The 24,865-nt window shown below is 40.9% G+C and overlaps 1 protein-coding gene and 1 non-coding gene across 3 annotated transcripts in view; one reads left to right on the top strand and one right to left on the bottom strand.

The window, feature by feature from the left end:
- The first annotated feature begins 9,534 nt into the window (after positions 1-9,534).
- Positions 9,535-9,639, top strand: LOC118715837. Its single transcript, XR_004986981.1, has one exon. It is a non-coding gene; the product is annotated as a U6 spliceosomal RNA (small nuclear RNA).
- A 10,574-nt stretch (positions 9,640-20,213) lies between these two features.
- The window catches only part of NR1D2 (nuclear receptor subfamily 1 group D member 2), a 42,712-nt gene continuing 38,060 nt past the window's right edge, over positions 20,214-24,865 (bottom strand). For both annotated transcript variants that reach the window (XM_036431602.2, XM_036431603.2), the window contains one exon: positions 20,214-23,590. In XM_036431602.2, the coding sequence (XP_036287495.1) occupies positions 23,394-23,590 (197 nt within the window). In that variant the 3' untranslated portion in view covers positions 20,214-23,393. The remainder of the gene's footprint in view (positions 23,591-24,865) is intronic.

Below are 24,865 nucleotides of genomic sequence, written 5' to 3'. Positions count from 1 at the left end.
GAATTTAGTTACCCCTATTGTAGTCATCCAAATGACATAGCATCGAGTACCTGGCTTTAAAGACAGTTCTGGGCCATCTGGGCTATATTTCTCTTTATAAAATTTAAATTAAATTAATTATTTTCAATGTAAAGGTAACCTCCAGAGAACCAAAGTAGAACATGCCACTTTCAAGACATTAGGAGGAAAAGGAACAAATAAAAACATAATTAAACAAAAGTCTTCTATACTAGTATACCTCAGAAGTCCACAAATAAACAAAACATAATAAACAATAGGGAAGATTTGAAAAACCATGTATCACATTAAAAAGAAAATCTCATGGCTTCCAAAAGCAAAAAGCTAGCCACAAAAGAAATACAAAAAATAATCAAATGTCTCCTCCCTGAAATTGCACCGGGTCCCGCCTCCATGCATCGCTGGCTGTGGGCCACCAGGGAGGGAATGACCTTGAGCTGAGGCAGTTCATGAGGGGATGGCAGCTGAAGACTGTCTGCCAGCGGCAGCTGGGACAAATCCTTCTCAAGGGCCGATTTGGGTGTCCCATCACCATCTACATCGCTGACGGAAATACAGGTTTTGATTGGATCTAGATAAGGGCCAGTTAGAGCTCAGGATTCTACCTCTCCCTGACCCCTGCAGAGGAAGAATGTCTTACTCTCAGGAGAAATATGTCAGGGAGGCTCCAGACTCGTGAAGACCAGGAATAGTGGACAGTTGGGGTGAGGCTTAGGGTTCAAAGTGGTGGATTTGTTGTTGATTTGAGAGAGAGAGAGAGAGAGAGAGAGAGAGAGAGAGAGAGAGGCATCAATTTGTTGTTCCACTGATTTATGCATTCATTGGTTGGGTTGTTGTTTTTTAATATATCTTTCCTCAGTGATTAGTTGCTTCCATTTTTAAAAAAATATTTTTATTGATTGAAGAGAGGAAGAGAGAGTGATAGAAACATCAGTGATGAGAGAAAATCACTGACTGGCTGCCTCCTGCATGCCCCCTACGGGGGATCGAGCCTGAAACCCAGGCATGTGCCCTTGACCAGAATCGAACCTGGGACCCTTCAGTCTGCAGGCTGGCATTCTATCCACTGAGCCAAACCGGCTAGGGCCATGGGTTGATTCTTTTATGTGCCCTAACTAGGAATCAAACCTGCAACTTTGGCATACCGGGATGATGCTCTAACCAAATGAGCTACCTGTCCAGGGCCAAAGGTAGTGGATTTTGTGAAAGTTGCCTCCTAAATGTTGAGAGCTCCTCCTAGCTCCCTTTCCTAGGCAAGCTCCCAGAACTCCCACTGCCAAGGTGGAGAACCCCAAAGTAGGGGATAGAAAGATCCTTCTGGGGAGAAACTGAACAGCCCATGAGAAAGGACATCCTATATATTAAGATGTAATATGCAAATGGTCATTACACTGTGAAGCGTAATGTCCGATCACATAACAACCAGATCACAGATCAGCAGGAGGATTGGGTGGAGAGCTACAGGAGGGGGCAGAGCAGCAAGCTATAAAGGGCGGGGGGGGGGGGGAACTATAGGAGGGTGAGGCATCGGGCAGAGAGCTACTGGCGATGTAATGGCATACATATTTGTTCACAGGGATACTAGTCTAGATACTAAAATCTCAGGATCTCCCAGTGGAAAAAAAAGCTCACCCAATCACCCTACAATGCCCAGCCAACCTACAGGGAATTGTTATTTAAGCCTCCATGTCTTAATTGACTGTTTTAACTTTGGTAATAAAATAAATTTAATTTTTAATAATGAATAGAATAAAGAGAGGGTTCTTTATAAGGACCCTCTAATAAATCGCTTCCCCAGTTCAACCGAACAGAGCCTAGAAGGTGGCATAGATTCAACCCAACGCTGAACTGTTCTTTTTCTGCGCTGGCTTGAAAATCAGCACCTTCCCTTTAAAAGAGAGCCCAGCCTCAGATTAATTAATGGCTGTGCTGACTCACACTTCCATTCAAGCGCCTCCTGCAGGTTCAGTCTCAAATTAATTAGCGACACTCTCTCCTGCACTTGAATCGCGCGTGTCTCAACTCTTGCAATTATTTAATATGCCTTCTCCGGACAAAAAAATGTACTCAATAAACTTGTACAAATTTACTTCCACCCTTCAAACAAGAGGAGAGGAACCATCTGTCAGCCCAGGAGAAGCCTCAAGGTGAAGACTTGGTCTGTCTAAATCACACTTTGATTAACAGGAAGCAGGCAGGCTCAAATGGGCAAATCAGCTATGACTTTTCTGTGCTTCAGCTCTAGAGAAAAATCTCACAGCATATCACTCACACACACACACACACACACACACACACACACACACACGAAGTGATATAAAAGGCAGAATCATAAAAAGCCAGATCCAGGCAAATCTTTGATGTGAGAGAGAAATATCGATTGGTTGTCTCCTGTATGCACCCAGACAGGATCAGACCTGAAACCTAGGTATGTGCCCTGACCAAGAACTGAACTGGCGACCCTTTGGTGCATGGGGCTCCATCAACTGAACCACACCAGCCAGGGTGAGATGGTAGCCAATTTAATAAGACAAATATAAAATATGTAGTGGAAATAAAGAAAAAAATGCTGCCGAAACCGGTTTGGCTCAGTGGATAGAGCGTCGGCCTGCAGGCTGAAAGGTCCCAGGTTCGATTCCGGCCAAGGGCATGTACCTTGGTTTCCGGCACATCCCCAGTAGGGCGTGTGCAAGAGGCAGCTGATCGATGTCTCTCTCTCATCAATGTTTCTAACTCTCTAGCCCTCTCTCTCTTCCTCTCTGTGAAAAAATCAATAAAATATATATTATTTTTTTTAAAAAAGAAGAAAGAAAGAAAAGAAAAAATGCTAGGAAATCTAGCAAAAACACTGTAAAAAGCAACCTAGAGCCAAAACCGGTTTGGCTCAGTGGTAGAGCGTCGGTCTGCGGACTGAAAGGTCCCAGGTTCAATTCCGGTCAAGGGCATGAACAGTGGTTGCAGGCACATCCACGGTAGGGGGTGTGCAAGAGGCAGCTGGTCAATGTCTTTCTCATCAACATTTCTAGCTCTCTAGCTCTCTCCCTTCCTCTCTGTAAAAAATCAATAAAATGTTTTTTAAAGCAACCTAGAAATTTCTAACTTAAAAACTATCAAAATAATTGAATCCACCAATTTAGCCATTTAAAAGAACAATAGATAAAAAGATAACCCAGCAATAAGCAGTTAGAAATTGTCATTTTAGAAAATTCTATTCATTATAGCAACAAAACGTATTGATATAAAGTGCCTAAAAATACACTTGAAAAGAAATGTCCATGGTTGATATGACTAAAACTATAAAAATTTACTCCAGACTACAGAAGATGGCCTGGATAAAGGGAGAGACATTATCATGCCTCTGGATGTAAACTTTCATAATTGTAAAGATGTCATTTTCTTCCCAAAGTAACCCATAAATTCTCATTGCAAACCCAACCAAAGTTCCAAATGATTCCTTAATGAAATCTGACTAATTCTCCAAATGAGAAAATGTTCAAGGATAGCCAAGCAATGTTTTTTTTTTTTTTTAAGATTTTTCAACTCTTTATTTACAAAAGTTAGGATAACTGAAAAGCAAAATATCAGTTATTAGGTAAGTTAGTCTATTTGTTTTTCTTGTTAGTAGAAGTGCTAATTAAAATGTTAGAATCCTTGACTTTTATTTATATTAGACTCGGAAGACCTGGTGTTGATTGTTATTGCCAACATGAAAGTGGTGCAGCTGTCCTGCAGCTCCAATTCTTTTTTTTTTTAATTTTAATATATTTTATTGAGTTTTTGATTTTTTTTTTGTCCCCCTCCCTCCCATACATACCCTCCCTCCCCAGAGTTTTATGTCCATTGGTTGTACTTATATGCATGTACACAAGTCCTTCGGTTGATCTATTATCTCCCCCAGATCTTCCTCCCCTCCCCACTGTAATTTGACAGTCTGCTTGTTGCTTTACTGTCTCTATATCTATCTTTTGGTTCATCAGTTTATAATGTTCTTTATTATCCATAAATGAGTGAGGTCATGTGATGTTTCCCTTTCATTTATTGGCTTATTTCACTCAGCATGATGTTCTCCAATTCCATCCAGGTTGCTGCAAATGATGAGAATTCCTTCTTTTTTTATGGCAGCATAGTATTCCATTGTGTAGATGTACCATAGTTTTTTGATCCAATCATCTGCTGATGGGCACCTAGGCTGTTTCCAAATTCTGGCTATTGTAGATTGTGTGCAGCTCCAATTCTTGATCAATGAAGTAAGGATTTCCTTTTTACTCTCTCTCTCTCTCTGCATTCCTTGATATAATCTTTTTATATTTTGATTCTAAATGCTTATATATATATATATGTGTGTGTGTGTGTGTGTGTGTGTGTGTGTGTGTGTGTGTTATAGTATTATGGTAAAAGTTTTCATAAAAATGGTGCTCTAGTATTTGTCAATTTATTAAATTTTAAAAGAGCCAAGCAATGTTTTAAAAGTAAGAACTCCCTGGACAGGTGGCTCAGTTGATGGTAGCGGCATCCCATATGCCAAAAGGTTGCCTGTTCGTCCTAGCCAGTTTGGCTTAGTGGCTAGAGCATCAGCCTGTGGACTGAAAGGTCCCAGGTTCTATTCTGGCCAAGGGCACATGCCTGGGTTTTGGTCTCAATCCCCAGTAGGGGGGTGGGGGAATATAGGAGGCAGCCAATCAATGATTCTCTCTCATCATTGATGTTTAATATCACTCTCCCCCTTTCCCTGTGAAATAAATAAAGATATTTAACAAAAGAAAAAACAACTTTAACACATGTTTATTATTAAAGAATTTTTAAAAAATAAACATATCCTTGGGTGTTGATTAAATAAATAAATAAATAAATAAATAAATAAATGGAAGAACGGTATATGGTACTTAATCTACCAGAAATAAAAATTTTAAAAAATTTTAAAAACCTTTAAGATATACAATAATAGACAAAGGGGGAGATGAAAGAAAATAGGAAATTTTTAAAAAGACCCATTATGGATCAGAATACATTCAGATAATAATAGTACTGAACACCAGTAAGGAAAGAAAGGATTATTCAAGGAATGTCTTGGGGACAACAGGATATTCATTCAAAAAACATTTCAGTTGGATCCCTACCTGAGACAAATATTTACCAAAGATCTAGTGATAAGCTCTAAAGGAAAGAGATATGTTCTGTCCTCGCAGAACTAATAGGTGAGAAAACAGATATTAAATCAGAGAACCACACAGATAAATATAATAAAACCACTACTATAGCAGGGGCAATAAAAAAAATAATTTTAAAAAAATGCTACTTTCTACCATGAGCTTTCAAAAGAGTGGGAATTGGTTTGGGAAAGTCAGGAAAGCTTTTCTGAAGACGAACTGATTGACCCAAATCCTGAAATCCCAAAAAAGAATAAGGAGCCCTGGCCATTGTGGTTCAGTTGGTTGACCATCAACCCGTGCACCAAGACATCACTGATTGATTGTAAATCAGTGCACATGCCTGAATTGTGGGCTTGATTGATCCCTAGTAGGGGGTGTGCATGCAAGATGGATGGATGGTTATCCCAGTAGGAGGCAGCCAATGGTTCTCTCTTTCTCTCTCTCTCTCTCTCTCTCTCTCTCTCTCTCTCTCTCTCTCTCTTCTTTCTCTCTCTTTCTCTCTCTATCTCTATCTCTCTTTCTCTCACTCTCTGTCTCCTTCCCTCCCTCTCCCTTCCATTCTCTCCAAAATCAATAAAAACCTATTTTTAAATAAATAAATAAAATTTTAAAAAATAATAAGGATTTGCTCTGCTAAGAGCTGTAAGGACATGGCTTGGAGAAGACTGTGTGTAGTATTCAAGGACGTGGAGGTGGGCCAGTATGGCTGGAACTTAGAACAGGAGGGAGCGTGACCTGAAATGAGCCTGGAAATGTAGGCCAAGGCCAGATCAGGCAGGGCTTGCTGGTCACATTCCTTGTTCCCATCCCTTTCCTAAGAGCAATGGGAATCCATTGAGAGTTTTAGCCAACCCTGGCTGCATAGACAAAAGTAGAATGTAGGCAATTGCAGTAGTCCATAGGAAATATATTAATATCTTGGACCAGGGTGGTAACAATGAAAATGGAAAAAGTTGGACTGATAAAGACATTTAAGAGGTAAAATGTACATGAGTTGATAGTGGATTGGATAGTGAGAGTGAGAAAAAGGAGAATGGATGGATGGTTGTGCCATTCACTGAGATGAAGAACACAGAACTAGCATGACGCTGGGGGAAACCAGGAATTCCGGTTTGGACATGTGGAATTTGCGGCATCTTGACATATACAACTGGAGGTATCAAGTAGGCAGTGCAACACCTTAGCAAAATCCACCGAAGTGGAAAGAGAGGGTGGAGACCGCACACCAGGACCACCTTAGCCAGGAAGTGACGCGCATCACATATCACACATCATGTCTCACCATGTTCCATTGGTGAGAAAAGCATCCTGGCTGAGCAGCTGCTTCCCAGTGTAGTGCTGCCAGACAAAACACATGACACCTAGTTAAACTTGCTCAGGAGAAAAAAATCATTTTTTAGCATAAGCATATCCCAAATATTGCATCTGAAATTCAAATTTAACTGGGACTCTAGTTTTTCATGATGGTTTGTTTGCTTGCTTGCTAAATCTGGCAACCCTATTTATGGCAAGACCACACACCTTGATGGACAGTTAGTTGATCATTTCTGCAAAATGATAGCCATGACTTAGAGTAGAATTCCACCATGTTTCCTGTGCAGGTTGGGGTTGGGGACAGATATAGTAACTTGTTCTCCTTTCGAAAGACCAGGAAAAGGAGACTTAGAAGTAGAAGATTAATGGGGAGTACTTTTTGGCAGACCTTAAAGTCAAACCACACAATTTTCCCTGTAATTGTTCCATTTAGTCAATAAGTATTAATTGGGCACTACCATGTTCTAAGTGCCATGCTAGGGGCTGAAGATCCTGAGATATTGAATTCATGCCGTAAAAAACACTCACAGTCCTGGGAGGGGAGAGGGAGGAGCAGGGAGGAGCATAAATAATCTGGTGAAGGAGCACTAAGCCAGACTGATGGGAACCCAAAAGGTTTCCCAGGGGAGATAGTGGCTGAACTGAGCCTCAGAAGTGGGGCAGGTAGGAATCCACCAAGTGAAAGTGTTCAGATTGCTGCATCCACCCATGGAGTAGGAAATGGTACAGGTCACACCTTCCCACTAGAAACTACTAGAAACCTGGACAACATATATGAAACAGTGGACAGCAGCCAGAGCAGGACTATTATCTCCGAGAGAAGGAAATCAACAAGGTGACCCCTCCCCTACAATTGCCCTGGTTTTCTGCTTGGAGGCAATTTCTGGACTTCGGTGCAAGTAAAGGAATCCAGATAGAAAGTGGGAGACGCACTGAATTGAGGAGACAAATACAGGTGCTTGGGGAGGCTGAGGTAGCTGGAATTTATGGGGCAGAGTCCAGAGAGGAGGGAGCTTTGCAGAGAAAGTTTCCCAGAAATCTGAAGAGGGGTCTCCTTGAGTCTTTGAATACTAATCTGCACACACTTAGGTGAAGCTCCACAAAGCTAAAACAGGACAGCTGTCTGGCCAGCATGGCTCAGTGGTTGAGTATCGACCTATGAACCAGGAGGTCATGATTCGACTTCCAATCAGGGCAGATGCGGGTTGGAGGCTTGATCTTCAATGTGGGGTATGCAGGAGGCAGCCAATCACTGATTCTCTCTCATCATTAATATTTCTATCTCTCTCCCTCTCCCTTCCTCTTTGAAATCAATAAAAATATATTTAGCCCTGGGTGGTTTGGCTCAGTGGATAGAGCATAGGCTTCTGGACTGAAGGGTCCCAGGTTTGATTCCAGTCAAGGGCATGTACCCTGGTTGTGGTTACATCCCTAGTAGGGTGTGTGCAGGAAGCAGCTGACCGACGTTCCTAACTCTCTACCCTTCTTCTTTCCTCTCTGTAAAAAAATAAAATATATATATTTTTTAATTTTATTTTTAAACAAAACAAAACAAAAAACACAGAACAGCTGTCAGGTAACTATAACCTGAACAACTTCCAGAACCCATTCAGGGCTGGAAGATGTTTTGCACTCTCCCCAGCCAGGGTGAAGACTCATTGAGTATAAGGCCATTCGGAGTGAGCAAAGGCTACTCTGGACCAAAATAAGCAAAGCTTCCAAACAAGCCTAGAGCAGACTATGCTGATCCACACATAAGTTTACTGCCTAGAGGCAAACGCCGACATTCTGTTTAGACAGCAAAATCCAAGCACCCAATGAGATGTCCTTCATGATGTCAATATCTAATTTTTTAAAAAATATATTTTATTGATTTTTTTACAGAGAGGTATAGAGGGTTAGAAACATTGATGAGAGAGAAACATCGATCAGCTGCCTCTTGCTCACCCCCCCCCCCCCCCCCCGGGGATGTGCCTGCAACCAAGGTACATGCCCTGGACCGGAATCAAACCCGGGACCCTTCAGTCCATAGGCTGACACTCTATCCATTGAGCCAAACCAGTTTTGGCTGTCAACATCTAATTTTAAAATGAGTAGACATGCATAGAAGCAGGAGAATGTGACTCACATCCAGGATCAAAATTAGTCAAAAGAAACAGAGTCTGAAATAACAGAGATAAGGAAACTTCCACGGGAAGGCGTGGGGAGGAGTTGATGGAATTTCAAACCAAGAGTGGAGTTGGAATACATCAGGCTCCTGGGCAACTCACCTGGAGAGCGTCCAGTCCGTTTGGTTACGCTGGTGAGAGCAGGTGTTCAGGACAGCCAGCCGCGGTGATCAGAGGGCCTGGGAGACAGGAGGCAAATGCGACAGTAGGCTCCATCTGGAGAATTCTAGGAGACTCACGTAGGTCTGGTTGGCTGACAAATGGAATGGCTGCTGTCCTTCCCACTAGGACAAGTCAGAATCTGGTTGTCTCTGCCTTAGTCATAGCTTTCTCGCTTATTTCTAAGATGGACTTGGATTCAATACTTGCATGTTTTAAGGAAAGGAAAGGAAGTTCAGCTGTAATGAGCACCTACTGTGTGCCAGACACTATTCCGGGCGCTCCAACACACATCAGTACACCTAATCCCTACGTGAGAGAAGGGTACTGATCCCCTTAGAGATGGAGACACTTACGTCTAAAAATTAAGGAGTTTGCTTGAGGTCAGTTAGGTAAGGTTCCTATGAACTGAAATCTGTGAAAATTCAATAAATTGAACCGTGAGGAATGCTTTGAAGTCCTCCTCTGGCATATGTGCAGTTTTTGCAGTCAAGCTCACCTAGGCCCAAATTCCAGTTCAGCGCTTGCTAGATGTTTGCCTTCAGAAAATTCCCCCTAATTTGCCTTCAAGACCGAACCCGAGGCTGAACTGAGCCTCAGAAGTGGAGCAGGTAGGAATCAACACACGTTAAGTAGTGTACAAGACTTAAGGCTCTGGTACCACCCACGTTGAGTAGGAAGACTATGAGACGATTAAGTGAGAAGATTAAGAATGTAGAGAACCGTGCTCGCTTCGGCAGCAATATACGAAAATTGGAACAATACAGAAAAGATTAGCATGGCCCCTGCACAAGGATGACATGCAAATTCGTGAAGTGTTCCATATTTTAAAAAGTATATATATATCGAGAACCCAGAATAAAGGGAGGCACATAGTAGGTGCTCAATAAATACCTTCCCACTGTGTCCTCCTCCTCTGGTAGTTCAGTATCTCACCTGATCCTATATTGTGGTAGGAGGGTGAACATCAACATCGTAACTAAATCAAATTTAAAAAAAAAAAAATTTCAGCCGAAACCGGTTTGGCTCAATGGATAGAGCGTCGGCTTGGGGACTGAAAGGTCCCGGGTTCGATTCCGGTCAAGGGCATGTACCTTGGTTGCGGGCATATCCCCAGTGGGGGTGTGCAAGAGGCAGCTGATCGATGACTCTCTCTCATTGATGTTTCTAACTCTCTATCTCTCTCCCTTCCTCTCTGTACAAAATCAATAAAATATATTTTTTTAAAAAATTTTTTTCAGCAAACGAGTAAGACGATGGTTCTCAGAGTGAGGTCCCTGGACAAAGAGGACCAACCAGCATCAGCGGGAGGGTACAGTCCCATCCTACCCCAGACCTACTGGATCGGAAACTCTGGAGTGGGCCCCAGCAATGCGTCTTAAGGAGCCCTCAGACGATAATGGTACATACCAAAATTTCAGAACCATATGTAAAATAGTTTTCCCATTGCGATAACATAATTCAGTTCTTGCATAGACTGTGGTTAGATACTAACAATCAACCTAACAGTCACTCACCATGTTGTGTCTTATGGGATTTTTTCAGATTACTTTGATGTATTCGGATGATTAAACCTCTCTACAGGAAAGAAGAAGCCAAGTGAAGTGATGTTGGATGAATAACCTTACAAAAAGAGTCTCTCTAAGCCATCAATTTGATACAAACAAAAGATGAATGTAAAGCTCTGAGCTATTTGAATGGCCAAGTGAAGGAAGTGAAGATTCCACTGGGAGCATCTTCCCTAGACCTAACAAGAGGTTAACATACATGGCAAATCAAAACCCAACCAACGTCACAGTGGATGCGTTTTCCCTTTTGTTAGCGGTTTCTGCCCCAATCCCTTACACTAAAACTTAGTTCCTAACGCAGCTGTTCTGTTTTCCTAACATGCAAATCTGGAAAACAATGAAGCAATTTCAATCCAGAAATCAGGCACTTGTCATTGAGGTGCAAAAGTCCATGTGCTGAAGACTTCAGAATGTTGAAAGCTACAAAACAAGAACTGGATGTGGGCTGGGCAGCTGAAACCAATTATGCAGGAAATCTGGCAGCGAGCGTGAATGGTACATCTGAGTACTTGGAATGAGTCTCAATTATATTTCAGTAGTTGTCATTATTTCCCATTGCTACAATACCCGTCCACATCCCACTCCCAACGGCTGTACTTCTCCATCCTGGCTTGCAGATGATTTCAATTGTTTTCTAAGTTCTTAATCTTCTCCTTCATAACCACTGTTTTTCTTTCCCTCCTCATTTTGTGATTTTTTTTATTTATTTATTTTCTTATAAGGGCAAGCACCCATCGTCTCTTGCGTCTACAAAATGCAGGGAATTTTCTTCCTGTCCTTGAAGCGACAGCTTGTCTTTCCCCTCAAGTGTCTTTGCAGCAATGCCTGATAAACTGTTTATTTTTTTTCTAACACCTTTCCCTTTTTTGCCTGGAAAACAAACATTAACCCAAAAGTCCTTGCTTTGCTAAATTGTTACTTTGCAATTCCCTGGTGCTAGAGCGCCGCCTGCTGAGTAAATGAGAAATAGCAGGTCATACAGACCGGTTTAGCAAAGGATGAAAGAAGGGGATTCCAGTGCCCATTTCCTCATGCTAGGTGCAGTCTTCAGAAATGACTGGTGTACTATTATTTATATGCCCCCCCCCGCTAAATATCTTGCAGAAGTCACTATACATTACCCCTAATACTACAATGAAAACCATAGCACAGTAAAACTGTATTTTTTACCACCACCTACCAAATACTTAGCAAAATGTCCTACATAGACAAGATGCTCAATAAATATTTATAGATAATATTCTGTACAAGCATTTCTAAAACTGTAATTTAATTGTTTATGTCTCCCAATAACTGAAAAACTCCTTGAAAGAAAAAGAAAAAAAGTGGTCGAAACCGGTTTGGCTCAGTGGTAGAGCGTCGGTCTACGGACTGAAAGGTCCCAGGTTCAATTCCGGTCAAGGGCCTGTACATTGATTGCAGGCACATCCCCGGTAGGGGGTGTGCAAGAGGCAGCTGGTCGGTGTTTCTCTCTCATCGACATTCTAGCTCTCTATCTCTCTCCCTTCCTCTCTGTAAAAAAATCAATAAAATATTTTTTTTTAAAGTGCATATTTGTAGGTTCGCATAATAGATTTTCAAAATATAGTTGAAGAATTAATAATGATTATTATTCTAAATATATAATAATCACCATTTTTAGCACCTATAATGTGCTAGGAACTGTTCTATGCATTCAACAAATATTTTCTCTAATCCTTAAAAACCTACCCATTTTACAGATGTGGAAACAATCTCAGTGAGGTTGAGTATCTTGCCCCAGATCATAAAGCCAGGATTCCTCCAAATATGTCTGACTCTGAACTCCATGCACTTGCCACTCCATCAACTACCTTTCACAAATCTAAAGTCAGGACTAGAATTACTAGAAAAGACTCCTTGTAAGGAACCTCAGTGCAACTCTGCAACCCCACCACACACACACACACACACACACACACACACACACACACCACACACTGGCCTTCCCTACCAATAAATACAGCAACACACCCACACACAAGCTTACAAAATTGCAAAATTGCACCAATGCCAGCAAAGCCTTTGTCTGAACCAGCAAATGATATGGCGCCTATGACCTCACACAGCAGTCTATTTTTCCCCATTACAGAGATCCCAGATAATTCCAAAGGCCTTTCTCATAGTAAACGGAGGCCAGTTTTCTATAGTTTTCAGGGTGTTTACCTATGATTCCCAATTCTTTTTCTGAGACACAAGATTTAATTATCTATCCGCACGCAAGCCTTTTAAAAATAGGTGATATACTCTCAAATCTCTCTAAACATTCATAGTGCACACTCCCCAGTGAATGTAAACTAGAAAATCTGACTTTGTATGTAACTTGTTATGGACTGAACACTTATATGTCCCATCCCTGTCCCCCCACACCCCCAAATTCACATGTTGAAGTCCTAAATGCCAGTGCGGTGGTATTTCAAGCTGGGGCCTTCGGAAAGTCAGTAGGTTTAGATATGGATGGATGGGGCCCTCATGATGAGATCAGTGCCTTTATAAGCAGAGAGTGGGAGCTTTCCTCCTCTTTCTCCCCGCCCCCCCCATTGTGCCTCCTCCCCACCATGTGAGAATACAGTGAGAAAACAGTGTCTGCAAGCCAAGCAAAGGGTCCTCACCAGAACCTGACTGTACTGGCATCCTGATCTCAGACTTCCCAGCCTCCAGAACTATGAGAAATACATTTCTGTGGTTTAAGCCATCTGCTCTGTGGCATTTTGTTATCAAGTGATCTGTCTCTACATAGCAGTTTTATACCTTACTGTAATCATTAGTATATGCTATACCCTACAGATTGCATTTCCTAGCAGTTACATTTTTAGGTAAGCTAACTGGATGGCCTTATTCTATATCTGAGATACTGAAGAGCACACACACACTTCACAAAGGCAAATGCCACAGCAATTTTGGACCACAACAGTTTTTAGGAAAAGCTTCTCACGAACTGCTGACTTGCCATCTCAATGGAACTCAAAATCCTCATTTTCAGGGCATCTCTGTTACTCCAACGCATTCATAGCACCCGGTTTCCCCGACACTTACATTTTCCACAGCAGCCGGGGAAACGTTCCTGCTGGTGGCCCATACACAAGGTGGGGAATGCATTCACCAACAAAGAATGCAACCCCATTGTGGTCCATTGAAGTAACAGCTACCAATCCTCCCCCACCTTGTACCTGCTCCCTAGCAATGTGCCATGATAGCTCCTTCCATCAAGAAGTGGAATCCAACCCTAACCTGTTTGGCTCAGTGGATAGAGTGTCGGCCTGCGGACTGAAGGGTCCTAGGTTTGATTCCAGTTCAAGGGCATGCCCCTTGGTTGTGGGCACATCCCCAGTAGGAGGCAGCTGATTTATATTTCTCTCTCATTGGTTTTCTAACTCTCTCTCCCTCTCCCCTGCTCTCTGTAAAAAAAAAAAATCAATAAAATACATTTTTTAACTAATTTTTTTTAAGTGGAATCCAAACTGATGAACCAAAATAGAGCCAGAGGAAAAGAAAAAATTTTAGAATGTAAGTAATCCTGTTATTTGCAGATTTTTAATATCTCCTACAACTTTTGTGATATTATACTATGTTAGTATAGTTTTGATAATATTATATTTTAAATCTTTTTCCATGAAATATTAATGTTTTTTGATGTAACTTTATTATATTTAAAATTGTTTTTCTTGAAATATTCATGTTTATTGCATGTAAAAAAATTTTTTTAAATACAAATAAATAAAATACTACTAAAATAAGAAGCGGACTCCATGCCCTAGCCCAGTGGTTGGCAAACTGCGGCTCGCGAGCCACATGTGGCTCTTTGGCCCCTTGAGTGTGGCTCTTCCACAAAATAACACGTACAGTGCTATTGAAACTTTGTGGCCTATGCGCAGAAGTCGGTTTTCTGCTCTTAAAAGAAATTTCAATCGTTGTACTGTTGATATTTGGCTCTGTTGACTAATGAGTTTGCTGACTACTGCCCTAGCCAGTTTGCTCAGTGAATAGAGTATCAGCCTGCAGCCTGAAGGGTCCCGAGTTCAATTCTGGTCCAAGGGAATGTACGATGTTTCTCTCTGTCTTTACCTCTCTCTTCCACTCTCCCTGAAAATCAATGGAAAAATATCCTTGAGTGAGAATTAACAACATAAAAGAAGCGGAATCCAGACTTGGATAGCCAGCAAACTTGAGGCAGTTGCAGTTTCTGCAGCTAAGGGATGCACCCCAGGCTCACGGAATGCTCTGAAATGGGCTTATCAAGCGAATCAGCCTTCCCTGGGCTCTGAGGTCTGTTGCAATTAGCTTGGTCACATAACGCACTCTGTGGCTGTGGGCAAAGGGCTATGGGCAAAGCTCAGAGGAGTGAGAACAGCCATCTAGAGAAATTGCCAGAATTTCCCAGTGTTTTCTCAAGCAGAGCCAGTAAGTCAATTTCTTGGCATAACCAAGAATGGGTCCCCAGCTCTGCCAGGCCTTTCTGGCTCCCCTGAAATTGAAACTGCCTCAAGAACTAGTCTTCTGTTCCTTTGGCACTTCCTTTTGTTGTTGTTGTTTTTGATACTCACCCAGGGATATTTTTCCATTGAATTTTAGAGAGAGTGGAAGAGAGAGGGAAGGGCAGAGAGAAACATCGATGTGAGAGAAGCACATCGATTGGTTGCCTGCTGCACGAGCCCTGACCAGGGCCTGGGCTGGGGAGGAGCCTGCCGCAGTGCAAACCTGGGACCTTTAAAAAAAAAAAAAAATTGCCCTAACCCTAGGGGAAAAAAACCTTCAGGGAAAGTGGAAGAGAGAGATAAAGACAGAGAAAAATGTCTTGGGGATGGCTGACATATATGCAGTTAAACTTCTCCAATGCAAGACTTGACAAATGACCAACTTCTGTCGTGTGACCACACTTCTTTCATTCAGGTGGGGCATTGGATTAGAAGTTGTCTTAGTGTCAGGTTTGACTTAGTGGCTAGAAAGTCAGCCTGTGGACGGAAGGGTCCCGGGTTCGATTCCAGTCAAGGGTATGTACCTTGGTTGTGGGCACATTCCCAGTAGGGGGTGTGCAGGAGGCAGCTGATCAATGTCTCTCTCTCATCAATGTTTCTAACCCTCTATCCTTCTCCCTTCCTCTCTGTAAAAAATCAATAAAATATATTTTTAAAATTATAATAAAAACAAATAAATAAAAATTGATATTAGAAAGCGGAGAGATGGGGAGAGAAGAGGAGGAGAGAGAGGAAGAGAGAAACTGGGGATCAAATTCATAACCTGAGTATGTACCCTGACTAGGAATCGAACCTGTCACCTTTCAGTGTACTGGGGACAATGCTGCGACCAATGGAGGGAGCCACCTTGGCCAGGGCCCCAGAGCTTCTTAACTCCCACAGCATGTCACCAACAAAGGCAACGGGTCTGCACAGGAGACAGAAACATGGTTATTTTCTTGAAAGAACTCCAGAGACCAAGTTATACAATTTCTAACACGGGTATTCAGGGGCCTGGTAAACACAGAAACCACAGGAGGGGCGGAGAGGGAAGAGAGGCAGGGGCAGGATGTCTGCCATAATTCGGCATTCACTTGCTCTGTTTTATAACAATGTCGGCTCTATAGAATAAAGCCAAATATGCTTTCTGTGTTTCTGAGTCTTTAAGGCCCAGGCAACGTGGGCAATGGGTAGGTTTGCCATGGCAACCAGTAATTCAACTGCCCACTAAACTGAAAAGCAACAACCGAAAATCCCTAGCAAATAAAGCGTGCTACCTGTTATGGACAGTTATCTGTTTAATACAGTCTGACTTTGAGCGCTAAAAATACAAACACCGAGAATGCCCTGCTATGATTAAGAAAGCAAGGTTGTTGTTGTTGTTGTTGTTTTCTTTTCAAGAACTCTCAGACGGAAAAGAAGAAAATAAACAAGTTCTGAAAGTGTTTACATGCCAAGCCTCTTTTATGACCCCAGAAGAATGCTCCCACTATTCACACACACTGCACAAAAGAAGCCAGCAGGATTAAGCAATTCAGAAATCCAGAGCAACACGAGGTAGTAAGACCTCAGCCAGTCAGTGTCCTATATCGGACTTCCTCCAACAAAGGCCTGGGACCACATTGAGTTAGATGTGTGCTTTGCACACACACATACACACACACACACACACACACACACACACGATTTTTAATTTTATAACTCCAAAAAATATCAGAAAACTCCTCCATCAATAGTCAATCTATTTAAATAATTTACTGAGAGACTGTTGGGCATTTTTTAAGACACCAGAGCTATAAAAGCAAGAGAGACCCAGTTTCTGACCTCTCTATAAGCTCACAATTGGGGACCTGGGGGAAAAACAGACCCTTAAACCAAATGACCAGGGTTCCCAAGTGCTGTAGGCTCTACTGTGACTTCCCCCAAAAAATCTGTATGTTGAAGTTCTAAACCCAAGAACATAACTGTATTTAAAGATGGGCTCTTTAAAGAGGTAATTAAGTTACAGCAAAGTCACTCAAGGTGAGCTCTAATCCAGGCTGACTAGTGTCCTTATGGGAACAGGAAATTTGGATACCGACACATACAGAGGGAAGATGATGGGAAGACACAAAGAGCAGACAGACATCTACAAGCCAAGGAGGGAGGCCTAAAACAGATCTTTCCCTCGTGGGTGTACTGGGCCCGAGTGGTGTGGCTCAGTGATTGAGCATTGTTCCAATAACCAGGAGGTCGCCAGTTTGATTACTGGTCAGGGCACATGCCCGGATTGTGGGCTTGATCCCCAGGAGGCAGCATGCAGGATTGATGTTTCTCTCTCTCTCTCTTTCCTCTCTCTGAATCAATAAAACCATAATTTTTTAAAAAGAAATATGTAACATCTTAATCAATAAAGAAAATATATATACACTTACTGGAAAGGATCCCTCATGGTTACCTGGCCCCAAATTCATAATCAGCATCAAAAGAACAAAATGCAGCCAAAGCCGGTTTGGCTCAGTAGTAGAGCATCGGTCTGCGGACTAAAAGGTCCCAGGTATGATTCCGGTCAGGGGGTGTGCAAGAGGCAGCTGGTAGATGTTCTCTCTCATCGATGTTTCTAGTTCTCTATCTCTCTCCCTTTCTCTCTGTAAAAAATCAATAAAATATATATATTTTTAAAAAGAACCAACTGCAAATTAATACTCAATTCTAGTAAATTATATGTAAGCTGAAAATTTTAGGAAGCAGGTTATTGGTGACTGCAATTTACTTTGAAATGCATTTTCTAAAACCCCAACATGAATGAATGGAAATATAGATATGTAATAAACAAGTGCATGTTAATGGCAAAATACAGGTGGGTGTTCACTATAAAAAATCTTTTGACTTTGCCAGCTAAGAGTCTTGGAAGTGTCAATAGATGAAAGTTTTTGGTTTTATATGGTAAAAATGTTCCTGACTTCCTTGAGAGAATTAAAAAAGAACTAGGGAAAGAAATGAGTGAATCAACTCCAAAATATTTTACACTCTTTGACTACAAAAACTGACATTTTTGTTAGGATCAAAATGGGAAGGTGCTGCAGTGCAGGAGAGAGCTCATCTTGAGCATGAACTGTTTACCTAAACATCAGGACCCACTGGAGAAGTGACAAGTGAGCTCAGTGCCAGGGCTTTCCCACCGTTCTCCGTGCTTTTTGACCTTCCCCGGTTTCACTGGGCATTGGAGCCTGGGAGGATACGAAACACCTCGATACAACTCCTCCGCCTGCACACCTCCTGTCCCAGAGTCCTGAGAGGTGACCTTGAGCAAAGGTACCAGGAGCCTGGAGCATTGAGGCAGGGCAAAGGAGCAGGGAGTCACACCACCAGGACCGTGGGCAGGTGGCCATCTGTGTGCCATGTCACACCAGGTTATGGCAAGGGTAATCTGCCAACCTTTAGCTACAGGAACTGTGTTTCTGCCCACCCCACCCCCAAGCACCCCTAACACATTCTATAATCTTTTCAGCTGCATTGTTTACAAATCATACCACAACTGGTAGCCCTAGAAGGTTGCTGGAGGGCATACAGTCCAATCCCTCACTTTATAGAAGGGAACTGAACCAGAAAGGTGAAGAGACAGCCTTAAGGTCCTTGAAAAGCAGAATCACAACTGGATCACAAAAGGTATCCTCCATCCTCAGTCAATGTTGAGAATATTTAAATCTCAAAAGATAGGCAATTCTTCCTTCCCTTTTGGGGACTTGTCATTTTTACTAGCAGGAAGCACCAAGCTGATTGTTTCTGCCCTACGTTAGGGCACACCTTGGGCAATGATAGCACCTCCAGAACATGGAGGACCTTCCCTGTGCTTTCTTGTTTGAGGTGCTAGTCGTGGGATGTGGATTTGGTCATCTCTTATCATTTGCTTAGATTCTCCCGAGGACGTTACTGGAAATCAGTGGAAACTGAAGGTGGAGGTCACCAGTCAGTCTTGACTGTCAGTATGTGCCCGCTGAGAGTCTCTGGAGAGATTCTGTGCTTCCTTCAAGACAGGCCTTCTCGCTACTACACACATTCCACCCCGATGTTGTTCTAAGTGGCTCTGATCCTCTGGTGTCTGAAAAACCACCCCAGGGCAACCAACTTTCCCGCTGTGAAGAGCTGCTCTCACATGGCTGCCAGCTCACTGGCCAGTTGTTAAATAAACTTTTAGACAGACGAACAATGAAGGAAGCTAATGCCAAAATGTTAACAGGTCCAACCGAGTGTAAAAACTAAAACCAGATCCATGAATTGGCTGTCTCTATTCATGCAGCGTTTCCAGATTTAGAAGGAATTTAACCTATTTTCCATCAACCACACACTTATTTCTAGCTCAATGTTTCCTATTATACTGTAGAAAAGGGGGACGAAATACAACATAAATGTATGTAATAACCCACAGCACATGGTTAACATCGTTATCAACTCCCAAAAGTAAGTTATACTGTTTTTTCCTCCTGCAAGCACCCCTTCCAGGGAGCCCCAAGAAGTGCTTAGCACAAGAAGAGGGGGTAAGTTGGCGGAGGAAGTTTGGGGAACACTACCTCAAAGGATTCACAACGCACATTCACCCATCAGAGAACAGGGCTGACATAGAGACACCTCAGTAACCTTGTTTATCCTGGCATTTCCAAATGCATTTAAACAAGAAGCCTATTTTCCTCCACCTAACATCACTTCATATCCCCAGAATAGATGTTACTGGTCTGGGAAACACACACAGGGAATGCCCACTTAAGTAACTTGTCTTTACTTCCCCAGCATGGCCACAACCGCTAGGAAAGGATGTTGGAGGTGGAGTGGAGGCGGGTGCTGAGGCACCTTATCCCATTCATGGCCAAGACTGATTCTTGACGAGATAGAGTCCCCCCCTCCTCTCAACAACTCCTTCCCAGAAAGACTACCTTGCCAGATATGGCAAGCCACTACCAGCTGGCATTGTAGGAAACAATCCTTGCTGGAATCTCTAAACAAACTCTAAAACCTTCTTCTAAAAATAAGAGCACCTAGCCAGTTTGGCTCAGTGGATAGAGTGTTGGCCTGAAGGGTCCCAGGTTCAATTCTAGTCAAGGGCACATACCCAGGTTGTGGGCTCAATTCGCATTACAGGGTCTGCAGGAGGCAGCCGATCAATGATTCTCTCTCATCATTGATGTTTCAATCTCTCTCCCTTCCTCGTTGAAATCAATTTTAAAAAAATATTTGTTTAAACTGTTAAAAAAAAATTTATGCACAGACATTCTCGTTCTAAATTCAAGATTTACTTCAGAGACCCTGCTACGTTCAAGAAAAGGTGAATGATAAATTCTAAATGGTCTTACAAAAACGTCGAAAGAAAGATACCAAAACCACACTTGATTAGAAATAATATTTATTATCCCCTCCCACCATGTATTATACAGATTACTTTCCAGAAACATGGAAGGTGTTACCCATGTCCTCATCAGTAACAAGTTTGTAGAAAATAAACTTAATTCATATCTTGTCAACAATGTATTTCTACCATTTTTTTTTTTAAACAACAGCCATTTTATTTTTCCATGTTAGTCCAAGAACAGCTTCAAGTTTTGTTTCAGATCAAATCAAGATAATCTTCACTTATAGGTTATTTCTTTACAGAACCCCTCCCCCCAACCCCTAAAAAAAATCTATATCCTAAGTGATAAACTCTTCTTATACATTCAGCAAACTTTATATTGGAAAGGAAAAAGAATAGTTGAGATAGGTACTTACTCTCGTGCACAGTAATTAATCTAGCTGAGCTTCTACACCTTGCCTTGCAATGATGATGTTTACATAAAATAACTCATATCTTATCAAGTTACAATGGTAATTTCTTGAAATGTCGATATGAAAATTATACACTTAATCCTTCTAATTTTTTAATCTGCAATTAAACCATTGCCATAAGAAAAAGCTGCATTCCAAGAAGATGTTACCCATTTCCCTCAGCTATTTCTCTCTAAAAGCTTGAATCCTCTTTTCAGATCATGTAAAGAGACACATTAAAAGCACAGGGGGAGAAAGTTTTAGCTTGCTGACATAATGCCCTTAAAGTGTGCTGACATAATGCCCATATTTTAACTTTAAAATGTAAAAATCACAAGTTAAAACATCACTTAATTCATACAGTACAATATTAATTAATCAACAGTGTCCCACCGACTCAGAAGTTTCCTAAAACTGGTTTGTCTTCTCTGCATTTTGTTAAGTTTATAACCAATGACCCAATCAAAAAATGTGCTTGTAATAGACTGCTGGTTTAATTTTAGAATTAGAAGTTTCAATGTTGGGCTATTTTAAAATATAGAAATGCTATGAGTGGTATATGAATTATTAATTTTGTTTCCCATTACCTACAGGAAGAATTCATTCAAATAAAATTTTACAAGACAAAATGCAAATCTACATACCTATACATTGACATACACATGTATATATTGAACCTAACTAAGGTTTTATAAGCAATACTAACATATTCTGGTTACACATTCCTAAAGACTTAGTAATTGTCTTAAAGATACATGTTATAAAGACGCTTACGCAAAAGGCAAAAATTAAAAATCAATATGATCTTTGAGGTTTTCAGTATTATTTCAAAAAGCTGTTTCTATTCCCCATAGAATAAAACTATGCATTTATCTCGGGGGGGGGGGGGGATTATAAAAAGATAATGCTATCATGTAAAGAATTCACAAAACTATACTGTATATCCCATAAGAGTCATACCTACTTAAGGTAAATCACAATTATGGTTTATATTGTATTACAGACATCACCATCACCTTTCCTCTTTAATAATGAGAGGGTTTAACTTTATTTTTAACTTACTTAACTAGTGCCACAGGAACTCAAGTACCCACAGCTACAAGTTAAACAAGATTACAAAATAAGGCATTCTGCTCACGTCAGTATAGTAAAGTGGGCTCTTTTCATTTTTGCAAGTTTATATAATCCAAAAATTATATAGAAGGCAATCTTTATTCCCATCCCCCCCCAAAAAAAACACAATTAATTGCTATTTTCTAGGGAAACAGAAAAACATACATAAAATCCTCAACTTCCATAAAGTGGTTGATCTTACCTATTTAATAAAAACCCAATAAAGGTGAATGAAATGTTTTTGACTATACCACTTCTAAACCTGTAAATCACACACTAAATGATTTTCCTAATTATAGAATGAATCTAATTTGATAAAATCCCTGTAGTGTTATTTTTTTTGGGGGGGGGGGGGAGACTGAGAACACACTTGCGCTCACCCGCTCGTGTACACACATACATACCAACATATTAAACTTTCTTAAACATTGACTGGTTCTTCAGAACTAATCAAAATATTATTTACCATCACGCTGCAGCATGTGCATAAGGGGCAGCAATGTTACCTTTTTTAGCTCAAGGTAAGAATCTGAATAAACTATTAAACATCTTCTCTCTTGAACCAAAACTTTTACCAAAGGTGAACTCTAAAGTACATATTTTCTGAAATTTGGACTTGACTGCCTATTGCATTTTTACAGTAAGTGCTACTTCAACAAAAATAGAGCATAAATTCAATATTCTACTGTCTAAACATTTAAAGCAATGGTTATGTCATCAATAGGTAAAATGCACCTAATTTGGGTCTTTTGACACCTCTTAAGTTTATTGTATGATAAAGTTCTTCACAGTTTAAAATATTGTGAAGAAATATATGTATAACTACATTCACATAGAGATTATGTACACATACTATGTACTTGATGTACTCATAGACTTTGAATATGTGTGTGCCAGGATGATATCCCACACATATGCAGGAACCCTGAATAGACTGGTGTGGACTATGAAATCATTTCTAAGAAATGCTTACAAATCAGCAAAGAATATTATAATGAACAATTATACTAACAAAAATTTTACCTTATTTACATAGTGCCTATCTCCCAAGAGGTAAATATGCTTTATAGACATTTATTTAGTATCTTGTGAGGTGGGGCATTGGAAACCCTGTCAATTCTCCTTTTCCACAACCAGCTAACCCGCCCAGAATCATACACTTTTACTCTAACAGTGGCAGAGTAAAATAGACAGGGAAATCTCACCTACATCGTCTCCAATCACCAGATCCAATAGTCTTGTGGTAAAATCAAGTTTCCATCATATAATAGAACTTCCACCACAAAGGATTAATTTTTAAGTCTTCATATACTTGGGACTGTGAGTTATATTTATACCACAGGGAGATTGAAATGGTTTTTGGTTTTGGCAGATGAAAAAGTCTAACATTCAGTGTAACTATAATTCAGTGTAACTTCTCCAGTTAAGTGCGACACAGCTGATTGGTCTATCAGGGAAATGCGGTCAACGTCTAAGCATATGGCTGCAAAAATCTCAATCCAAACAGCTACTGCATGACAAAGAGACGGCCTGCAATCTTGTGTTTCTCTGAGGCCTTCCTATCTCCACATATGGTACAGTATACACATATAAATAAGCATCTTAGCACAAATGTACAGTTAGTATGACTCAGTTCGCGTTCAATAAACAAAGGCCTTAGGGGTGAACTTTAAAGGCCAAGAGCTCCTCAGAGTGCATGTTGTTTAAAGATCGAAGATCTGGCAACTTTAGAAGAAGTTTTGTAAAAATAGAGGCCTCGTTTGGGTGGTTTTTTGTTATTAAGGTCCTTAGTGCACGGATGAGAGTTTCCTGCAAAGCCTCCACAGAGTTGACGTTTTCTATTCCAGATCGATCTAATGCAGAGTAAGGAATAGAGAAATAGGAAGGAGAGGATGTATTATTGACATTCAATATACATATAATTCCTGTTCATCGACCGCATTCATGAATTCAAAACAAGATTTTATACATTGGAACACAGACAAAAGATAAATGACAAAGTTTTTCAATCCCAGTGGTAAATTGTTACAGCTATTTATTATATTATAAAGATATGTATCAGCTATTCACTTGCTAAATCAAAATTCTTTTGTGCTTACGTATTTGTGTTCACAAAATAGGTAAGAGGTTCTGATTTTTTTTTTAATGAGATGCCACCTGCTCATTTGAACTAATCCTAATTGGCAAAACAAAATGAATAGTGTAGTTCAGAAATATAGTTGTATCTCACATGAAATATACCCGCATTTGTATGCTACCATCTGTGCAAGAGGCAGCTGATCGATGATTCTCTCTCATCAATGTTTCTAACTCTCTATCCTTCTCCCTTCCTCTCTGTAAAAAATCAATGAAAATATATTTTAAAAAATAAAAATAAAAAAATCCATGGTTTCATGACTTTGAGGCCAAAGAACCTAACTATAAATCTAGCTAGATCATAAAACAATAATCCTCTAGATCATAAAACTGTAACAGAATACACAGCCTGAAGTGGAAATTCATCTTGTAAATGATGCACTAAATTCTACACTATGCAGTTTAACTCGGACACATCCAACATCTACTTCCTTAGCTGCCGCTGCTTCCCTCTCCCCAGCCTCACCAAATCTCCTCTTTGTGCACATTCTCTTCCTACAGAATGGAGGTTAAATTCCTTCAACAAAACCTCTATGAAGACAACTAAAATCTATATGAGCCTTGGTCTCATACCTACATGCCAGTTCCTAATCTTCAACTGAAAGCGAATGGTGCCATTTCACACAATCTGGTTCAAGCCCCAGCCCCGTTAGGGAACGTGTGGGAGGCAACTGGTCTATGTGCCTCTCTCAATCGTTATTTCTCTCTCTCTCTCTTTCTCTCTGTCTCTCTCTCCCCTCTCCTTTTCTCGGTTCTACTTGCTCTAGAAAATAATAATAATTAGCCAAGACTGGTTTGGCTCAATGGATAGAGCATTGGCTTGGGACTGAAGGGTCCCAGGTTCGATTCCAGTCAAGGTCATGTACCTTGGTTGCAGGCATTTGCCCAGTAGGGAGTGTGCAAGAGAAAGCTGATCGATGACTCTCATCGATGTTTCTAACTCTCTATCTCTCTCCCTTCCTCTCTGTACAAAATCAATAAAATATATTTTT

Source organism: Pipistrellus kuhlii, unplaced genomic scaffold (assembly GCF_014108245.1).
Source record: "Pipistrellus kuhlii isolate mPipKuh1 unplaced genomic scaffold, mPipKuh1.p scaffold_m20_p_11, whole genome shotgun sequence".
In the NCBI taxonomy this organism is placed as follows: Eukaryota; Metazoa; Chordata; class Mammalia; order Chiroptera; family Vespertilionidae; genus Pipistrellus; species Pipistrellus kuhlii.
The sequence above is the reverse complement of the archived record's forward strand: the minus strand, read 5'-3'. Positions and strand labels throughout refer to the sequence as shown.